This window comes from Carex rostrata, chromosome 2, assembly GCF_964058835.1.
Source record: "Carex rostrata chromosome 2, lpCarRost1.2, whole genome shotgun sequence".
Classification (NCBI taxonomy): domain Eukaryota; kingdom Viridiplantae; phylum Streptophyta; class Magnoliopsida; order Poales; family Cyperaceae; genus Carex; species Carex rostrata.
The window spans coordinates 6144549-6154344 of NC_135919.1; the positions used below are offsets into that span (position 1 = coordinate 6144549).

Genomic DNA, 9796 nt, shown 5'->3' on the forward strand with positions numbered 1-9796 from the left:
CACTCACGGGTGTACAATTAACTTCGAATGGGAAATGGGATCAATCGTGTGGTTCCAACCAAAGGAGCTGCTCCAATCTGAAATGACTTGAAGGAGAGTTGAGAGGGGCAATATCAAATATGTGATATTTCGTGGTCAACAAGAAGCGCTCGAGTTCTAAGGGTGGTAATAGGACAGGTCGGATCAAGTTGAGTCAGTTTTATTTATTATTCATCTCCCATCCATCCAATTTGGATTGGGTAAAAAAATGTTAAACTCATATTCAATCCATTTAACCATCGGTAAGTTCAAGTTCGGATCCATCAAAGTAAGACATTGATACCCCTTTTAACGAGCCCTCACTCACGAGTATTGAGTTGCATACTCATGGTAATCTAAACAGTTTCCAGTTGAAAAATAAAGAAAAAAAAACTTCGAAAAATTCAAGAAGATTTAGCTGGCCAAGTACTAATTAAGTCCTAAATAAGTCTCAAAATTTAGTACTGATTAAGATTTCCAAAAAGCTTCTGCAACAGGGGATTCGAAAAAGGAATAAGGCCGTAGTAAGGTTTGCATGACGTCAGCATTCTTTAAGGCATTGGAGAAATAAACAGACAGAAAGAAAGAATGTTGATTCTGTTTAAAACATGTACAATTTAACAGCAACTGCGAGGCTACATACTTTATAATTATTATAAAAATTAATATAAATTGGTTGATTTTAGTTAGGTTGCAGCATCTCTCCATGCACATGCATGCATGTTGGGCTGCAATACTGATAGTTGTACCGATGAAACGGTACTTTCCCAGCCAGAGAAGAGTGACAGTAAGAGCAAGTTACATCACTTGCTCCACTAGTAACTGTAAGTGCTGCCAATCTTCTCTCTGCTGCAGCTGCTCTCTTTTCTCTCTCCTCAGCCAGCTGCTTCTTCCGCTCCTCCTAATTACACATTTATTAATACTATCAATAGCTGGACTCAAAATTGAAGAGATGCAGTTAAAAACTTTCATACTCAAAAACCAACCTCCGATAAGAGACCAGGAGGATTCCAAGGATTCACTGGCAGTTTTTGCTTAGTTGCTGGTACTGGACCAGATGGTTGGCCCTTTGAAACTTCAACAGGACCTTTCTGAGAAACTGATGCTTGTGCCTGTAGGCAAAAAGGAAAAAGGAACTATGAGAAACAACACATGGCATGACTCTGCTTCCATCTGCCACTCTTACCAAAATAATATAAAAAAAGCAGGGGTGAAAACATGATAAAATGGGACCTTTGCTTTTTCTTTTTCTTTTTCTTTAGCTTTCTTCAGCTTCTTCAGCTCTTTTGCTTTGGCCTTCTTCTTGGCATCCTTCTCCGCCTGCACGGATCTCATCAGTCAAGTCACAACAAAATTCGAGTTTTGCTGATCCCATTGTTTTTTTTTTAACACGGTCTGGTTACCCGATCTCTTACATATCATGGTTATGTACAAAGGAGTTTACCTGTTTTGCCGCTTGAGATTCTTCCATTTCCTTTGTTAGAGCACTGGGCACATTTGCAGCATGCCAGTCCCATTTATCAAGGTTTAGTGCCATAAATCTTCTGAAAGTGTTTCGGACCTCCTTATCTGGGGCTAACATGTAAGGGGTTTTACCTCTTTCATCCCTGATACACGGATTCAAGCCCTGCTCAAGTAGCTCCAAGGTCCTTGTGACATCACCTGATTTTGCTGCCAGATGTAATGGTGTTGTTTCATTTTGAAGTAGCTGACTAGTTTGGTCCGTGATAACATCTGCATCTACAAGGAATGAAGAAAAGAAAGTTGCAAAAATGCAAAGATGAGTATGAAAATCAATGTCAATTTGTTATGAAATACAATTTCGTTTTAGCAAGAACAAGACCAACCCAATTTTTCAGGTATTAAGTGTTGCTTTTAAGAGCTAAAAATGTTATTCTACCCGAAGTCCTGAACTATTGCACTTGGATCAATTAGATCCTTAATTTCTCTTTTATTCAACCAATCACCCTCAATTATTACATATGCATGTGCCACGTCACCGATACATAATCACACTGCTGCCATGAAAGCACCATGTGAAAGCCATGTCATTACCTGAGTTCCATATCAACAAATTCAGCACATGACGTGCTGTCAACACATATTAGTGTTGGCTACAAGGGCTTGCTTGAACCAAGAGCAATAGTTGACCGTGACCACTTAAACCCAATAATTTCACCAAGTACAATAGTTTATGGGACAAAAAAACATGTTTCGCTCTCTTTTCTATTTTAATCGAGTTCTTGTCAATCTTCTGTCATGATAACTGTATAAGCTACTTTTGAAATTATAACTTGCTAGATTTAAAAAGGAATGTATAGAATTGCTTACTTTCGGAAAAGGTCATGCAAGTTGCAAAATAAAGAGGAAAATAAAGTATAAAAGCTGAAAGCTAAATCAGTATTCATTCATAGCTAACACCTATGTTCAGCTAAGTTGTTACAAGAGAGAAGTGAACCTTTAATTTATTTAGTTTTCAAAACAACATTGCCCTCAATAATTTACTTCCGTTTTTTAAAAACTAGAGTTCCTATCAGTAGTGCTCGTGCAGGCTATCTTACTTTACCAAACCAATTCCTATTAAATGGCAGGCAAACACTGCTGCACAAAACAAAAGGGCGCAAGAAAATCACACAAACAGAATAAACTAAATGCCCAAGAAAAAATAGATACTGAAACGAGACAAGTTTTTCCCAGTTGTTTTGCTTTTACTATTTATTTCCATTGCTTAAAGTGGACCAGGAAAATTCAGACAATATTTTCCTCTTGTAAGTTTCATTATTTTGTAATTTAATCTTGGTAGATTAAATATTTCTTCAATAGGCAATTGGAGGGGAGTCTTTTTCTATAGAAAAATCTCTCTGGCACTGAAAATCAATCAAAAATAGCAGAATAGCTTCTGCTAGATTAAACCCTATTTAACCTAGCTCTGATATTGATCTCATTGCCAATTGTACACATCTTACAGTTCTAACTTACCCGAATGACATTCTTCACCAGAAGATGAAACAGAACAAGATTCCTTAATTTCATTTCCATTGATTTCAATCTTCTCTCCCTCTTTCTTTTCTTTCGATTCTTCGACGACACCTTCATTGTCCTGAGAAAGGATCGCATCCTCTTCACTCTCAAAATTAACCTGTGACAGATGGTTATAAACCCGTTTGGCCTCCTTAAATGTTGGCCTACGAACCGTCAGTGGGACATTTCGTACAGTACACCCCTGTAAAATAGATTGAATCGTCCCTCCGTCAAAAAACATCTGGCGATTTCTCGATGGAGCATGCATCAAAATGCACTTGCATGTATCAAAGTATGGCTTCCAAGAAAGGACAAGCTCTCGTACTTCCTGTGCAAGTGTTAGAGCATGTACAATACAAGTCAAAAACTAATATACTGATTCTAAAGGAATAAGTATAAAGAAGGTTTGTTATAAAGCATAGGTACAGCACCCTTTTCAATGCTGCTTCATTGTGCCGGCGAATGGAGGACCCAGCAGAGTGTGCAACCTTACCACTAGCATCCTTTGAAGATTGTTTCTTTCCTGCTTTTGCCCTTACAACATACCTAGAAAATAAGAAGAGTCCTAATTGGTCATGAATATATAATATAGTGAATTCTCAAGCAAGGATCCAATGCATCTAGTATAAACCTGTACATGCAACATATATAGTCACAGCAGGACATACCTATGGAAGGTTTTATGTGCTGAGATTGATTTGCCATCAAATACGCATCCAACAAAGTGGCCTCCAGTTGCAAGAAAGACTATCCTTACACATGTTTTATCCCGTGGCTCATTAATTAATTGTTTTAGCCGATTTATCAACTCATTCTGCCCGATTTTTTTTGTATCCTCAGTATGTTCTGATTTGTTACCATCTAAGGATTGAGATATTTCTTCAGATTCATCCAAGAGCAGGCATCGCCACATAGAAACCGTGTCTCCGCTATTGAGACGGAAATAAAGCTTTTGTTTGAACAGATCTCTTTTTTTCCTTGCTAGCCTGCCAGGAACAGATTCCTCCTCTTCAGACTCATCATCTGATCCTGATATACTTGAAACCTCAAGTGTATCAAAAAAGGAGTTGTTTTCAGTTTCCAGTCCTTCAAAATCCTCTTCATTGACACATTTTTTACCAGCAATGCTCAGTTTCACCTACAAAAACGTAACATTGTCCAGCAAAGATGGAACAGATATTGTAAATATTCTCATGGAAATATGAGAAAAAAGCTTATACAATAAAAGAGCAACAACATACTAAAATAAGCATAAATTGCATAACAATAATCAAACAGAAAATAAATTCCGACAATAAATCCGGTTGAGTATGAATCTTCTTCCAACCACGCAAATCACCCCAATTATTCATTTACAATTGGTTTTTGATACCAATATAGTAGAAAATTTCAATTAAAGAAAAAAAATGAAGAAAGTACATTGAGGCGATGGAGGTCGGACTTGAAGTGGGAGCGTTGGTCGAAAAGCGACTCAAACTCAGCACGGCATGTATTGCATGTCCAGCGCGACGTAGAGGGTTCCTTTCCTTTTGTCTCCGTCTGACTAGAATCGCCTCTTCCTGTTTCTTCCGAGGCAATCAGGGTATCCTCGGAAATGGTATGGAGAGAAGGAGATGGAATCGAAGGATATGTTGAGCAGCCATTACCGTTGGAGAAAAGAAGGCAACTGGAATCGAAGAAATCTGGAGAGAGATCGAATAGCGAGAGGGGCTTCTTCTCCGGTGCCGCCATTGGAGACTCAGAAAAGGAAGCGGGAAGGGCAAGAAAGAGATTAATAAGCGCCGTAGTTACAGGATAGGAGAGTATCCTCTGCGGAGCTTTTAATCTGATCCGTTCGTTTTAATCGGACGGACCAGATCAGAGAGGGCCCAAATTTTGAGATCTGATCTGATCCGTCCGATCAAAACGAACGGACCAGATTAAAATCTCCGCACAACTCCGCGAAGGATAGCGTTCCAGGAGACCACCAGTCTACAAGTTCATGCTCCTCTTCCTCTTCCTCTTCTTCTTCTATCTGAATCCGTATCACCCAGGTACCTGAGATGCAATCTGAAAACCACGACCGTTCTTTTAGCGTGGAACAAATCTTAAAGCATCCCCTACAGTCACACGCCTCAGCTACTGAATTAAGTTTGATTTAAATAGAATTAATCTGGACCGTTTATTCTTTCAAATTGCATCTCAGGTACCTGGGCGGATATGCACTCCCTCTATCTGGCCTCTGACATAAGCAGGGAGCCAGGGCCTGTTTTGTTTCGTTTGTGGGCTATGAATGCATCATCGGGTTATTGGGCCTTTGAAAACAAACTTATTTATAATATTTTTAGCTCACAAGCCTCTTGTTAAGCTTGGTTATACAAGTAGTTGCAATAGAATGTTGTGACATGTTTCATGTAAGACGGAAAAAAGAGAGAGATTGACAAACTTGGACTATAAAGCTTATCAGGAACGCAATAATTATTTTGACTAAGAATAACTAAAATTCAAAGGATCTATTTGTAAAATGAGAAATAACTAATAAATATATCCGATGTGAAATTGATAGAACAATTTTTTATTATCTGCTTGCTTTTGTCAAAATTAATCGGCCTATTAAAAAATGCATTATAATTTATAAGTTATCATCTCAATCCCTCAATACTATTTTTTTTTTTGTCATGCAAAAGGAATTATCATCAGAAATACAATTTTCCTGAATATTCTGTTTCAGGCATTTCAATTTCATGCAGTACTATCTTCCTCATTTTACGATAGATAAACAATGTCAGAGTAACCTTTTTTTTTTATTTACCACCCTAATAAATCAGAATTACCACCCGATTAGCCAGATTTCAAATTATACCACGAACGTATACCCAATCTGTGCACCGATTTATTTGGTGAGCGGACTGGGTATGCGTACCGAAATTGATTTTTTTAATATTTTTTTTTATTAATCCGTCCGCATACTTAGTATGCGCATGGATTTTTATTTTTATTTTAGTTTTGTTATGAATTGTTTGAAATTTTTTGACCAAATATTTTCTTTGTTCTATTATGTTTCGTTATGTAGTATTTAAAATTATATGTGCACATAAAATTTGACGGTGAAATTGTAGAAAATAAAATGCACTTATTTAACAAATAATTTTTTTGACTAAATTTGAACTAAAAATTACTACAACAAATTATACACACAAATCTAACCAACATTTTGTACTAAGTTGGTGCACAAATCGCTACAAATTACACGCACAATTTGATAAATGTTTTATACTACAAATTACATACGCATAATAGAAAAAAAAAATTAGTCAAAATATTTCAAACAATTCATAACATAACTTAAAAAAAAAATCCATGCGCATACTGAGTATGCAGACAGATTAATAAAAAATTCAAAAAAATATATTAAAAAAATTAATTTCAGTATGCATGCCCAGTCTGCGCACCGATCCGTTCGCGTACTAAGTATGCGTTTCGATTGAGATCCGTCCGTATACTGGGTATGCGTTCATAGTGGAATCTTAAATCCGATTAATCGGGGTGGTAATGATTTAATTCTGATTTATTAGGATGGTTAGAAAAAAAAATCGGTGAGAGTAAAAAATGTTCTAAGGCGTGAAATAGATTTGGACAGATCATGTGCTGAATTTTTGTTTCCAATGAAAATGAATGAGCTGAATTTGATTCCCAAGTTGAAAAACAGCGAACCTACAGTAAACAAGCTTCATACATATGCGCATGCTGTGCGAATTCATATCCTCTGAGATATCTCAAACTTTGCGTGACTTTATGGAAAATCACAACCGTTTAACTACATTCTGCACGAATCTCAAAGCAGAGATAATACCAACCCCCTACATCACCCCCGAATAGGCACCGGACACGTCGGTCACGCAAAAGTTGAGATATCTCAGAGGATACGCACTCATGCTGTGCCCCCCACCCCACCTTATCTGACAAGTCCCGTGCTGGGAATTATTGGGCATGCGCAGCGCATTCAAACAACAAAGTCAAGCTACAAACGTTACAAAGCCAACCAAGCAAATACTACAACTTTGTTGTTGCTACACAGGATACAAGACCACTGATTAGAAAGATAGATCAAAATATCAAATGAAAACAATTTTTTCCCAAAAATAAAGGACAAAATAATACAAAGAGCTCGCTGGATTCCAATTCCAAAAAACAGACCAGCAACTGCCTGCCTCCGCAGTCAAAATATCAAACAATTAATTAAACCTACAAACCCCTAAAACTAAAGACATCACAGTTTCCAGTAAAAAAAAACAATTAAACTAATTAACCTGCCCTGTTCTACAGACTCCCGCATTTTGCAAGACACTAATAGGAGAGAATCCAAGTCTTGGCGGTGACACTCTGTCGGTGCTGCTGCTATTGTTGCCAGTATCTGCGGTGCCATTATCGTTGGGTTGCATTTGACTTGGATTTGAACTGACATGAGCATAAGCAGCAGTGGAAGCTGCGCCTGTGCCTTCCACAGGCTTTCTTGAACGACCGCGGCCACGGTGTACGTGACGCTCACAGTATTTCTGGCCAGGAACAACATCTCTAGAGCACCTCCATTTCTTACCGTCAGTCCTTCGGCACCGCCCTGGCTCTGGCTCCATGCTGTTCCTGTAATCAAAGCAGAGACTTCCCAACCCCATCACTGCCATGCACCACACACACAACACCATTTACCAGATTGATCAGCAAATAAATTTATGATTTAAGAAAAGAAAAAAATGACATGGTACAAATACAATATATATATGCAGAGGTCAGAGGATGGATTTACACGAGGAATAGTGATGCGGGCCGAAAGAAGAGGCAGCGACACTTTTCCAAATGGGAAGGACCAGATGAACTGGAACAGGGACGCCAGCTGACATGTACTTGTATATTAGAGCTTGGTGCTCCAGCTCCTGCAATTGCATAAATGTAAAGGCCGATTTTGAACCAGCGTTGGCATTTCGGTTTCCATTTGCGAGCCCATTGTCAAGCCCTAATCCCAACCCAAGAGACAATGGAGAAGGAACCGCCATGGTTACTGTACCTTCATTACAAACGCACCAACAGAAGATATCACTATATATATATAATTAGCTTAATTATATGATATATATGTGTGTGTGTGTGTGTGTTCAACATGCATAACTTGTATTTAATAATAAATTATAAAGAAGAAGAAGGCATTAATTAATTAATTACCTCCATTGTTATCTGATGAGAGGCGTGGGTGTTTGGAGGGCGGTGACAAGGGGCTTCTATGGAGGCCTTTATCACTGGCCATGGAATATGCTTTGGAGTTTTGATAAAGATAGATTGTGAAAGAAGAAAGAGAGGTTTTGGCTTATTGGGTTTCTGCTCTTGAGAAAAGAGTAGTAGTAAGTGTTTTATAGTTTGAATATGGAAGACAGCTCCAGCCTCCAGCTAGCTAGAATAACTACGGTTGAAAGTTGAAACTGACTCAGACTGACAAATACAGACTAGTTAAGTAGCTAAAGCTAATTAAGGCGGGAATGGAATGGAATGGACGCATTAAAAATTTGTTATATATATAAAAGTCGCTGTTCCATGTAACGGGTCGGGCTCAAACGGAATTATAATTTATAACTGACTAGGCAGGGGAAATATGATAAAAGAAATAAAAAAAAAAACTTTATATGTTCTGCGCTTAATTATCAATCATTTACACAGAGAGTCAGAGACTAGTAATTAATTAATAACAAACAGTCCCGAAACCCAAGCGACAACCAAATTTACACAGAAGTCCGACCATTGTACCGCGCGCGGAAGGGTATCTTTCCGGATCCGAATTCTCATCCTCTGAGATATCTCAAACTTTTGAGTATTTTTTTTCCAAAAATCTGAAACGTTAAAATACGTTACACACAAATCTCAAAGCAACAATAATATTAGCCTTAGCCCCTGCGCTATAGCCGAATAGTCAGCAAAGTTGAGATATCTGAGAGGATACGCAGTGAGAAAGACTAGTAGCATGGGCACTGGTACGTTCGTTAGGGACAGTGGTCTGACAAATGTGTCAGCTTTTAACCTTTATCTTTCCCATGTAACCATGTTGCGCTGCGCCTGCGCCTGCGCTTGCCTTTAGTGCCTTGGTCTCTTCATCTCGTCTCATGCCTCATGGTCCTCCCACGTCATCCCAACTTCGATTTGCGGGGCTACTCCATCGCAATAGACGGCCCAGATCACTGCTGCCCGTCGTCCTCACGTGAAAAGACATCGCCTCGCTAATCGCTATCTATATAAAGTGATACGTACTACATTTCCTTTATTTATTTATTTATTTAACAGTTTAATTGTTTGAGCGCGGTGCATTTGCATCTTTCTGCCTCCGTTTTGTCTTATTCTGAAATCTGAATATTCAAATAAAAATATAAAATACCTATCGATCGGGAGATTAAGCTAAATTTATGCATATAATCCGATGCACCGCTAGGTGTCATGCTCTAAACAAACTGCACAAGGTAACCAAAGCTTAATGGTTAATTATCACCTAGAATTCAAGATAAACAATGGTAAAAAAACTGAATGATTACTTCAATTCCCAACTGAAGCTGTGATAAGGAATAACGGCCATCAATCCTTTCATTAATCACACACACACACACACACACACACACACATATATATATTCATGTTTTATATTTCTAATTATTGGATAATGAGTAAAATATAAATTTAAGCACAAGTTAATTCAAATTTTTATCATACTGTTAATTTCAATTCAAGATGCAATTATTTGGTT

At 38.0% G+C, this 9796-nt stretch overlaps 2 protein-coding genes across 3 annotated transcripts; both read right to left on the reverse strand.

Annotated features, from left to right (window-relative positions):
• Positions 1-618: 618 nt before the first annotated feature.
• Positions 619-4840, reverse strand: LOC144571340 (zinc finger protein-like protein). 2 transcript variants are annotated; one of them, XM_078320607.1, is made up of 8 exons: positions 4459-4840; positions 3708-4177; positions 3471-3585; positions 2998-3367; positions 1463-1758; positions 1252-1338; positions 1005-1130; positions 619-919 (listed from the first exon to the last, which is right to left on the reverse strand). In XM_078320607.1, exons 1-8 carry the CDS (start codon positions 4768-4770, stop codon positions 701-703), a joined length of 1995 nt encoding a protein of 664 aa, XP_078176733.1. In that variant the 5' UTR covers positions 4771-4840; the 3' UTR covers positions 619-700. The 2 variants fall into 2 exon arrangements, with proteins under 2 accessions (XP_078176733.1, XP_078176741.1); XM_078320615.1 differs by having other exon boundaries at positions 1463-1752; positions 4459-4828.
• Positions 4841-7319: 2479 nt separating this feature from the next.
• Positions 7320-8448, reverse strand: LOC144549650 (growth-regulating factor 10-like). Its single transcript, XM_078298424.1, has 3 exons — positions 8236-8448; positions 7823-8080; positions 7320-7693 (listed from the first exon to the last, which is right to left on the reverse strand). Exons 1-3 carry the CDS (start codon positions 8315-8317, stop codon positions 7320-7322), a joined length of 714 nt encoding a protein of 237 aa, XP_078154550.1. The 5' UTR covers positions 8318-8448.
• Between the last annotated feature and the right edge of the window lie 1348 nt (positions 8449-9796).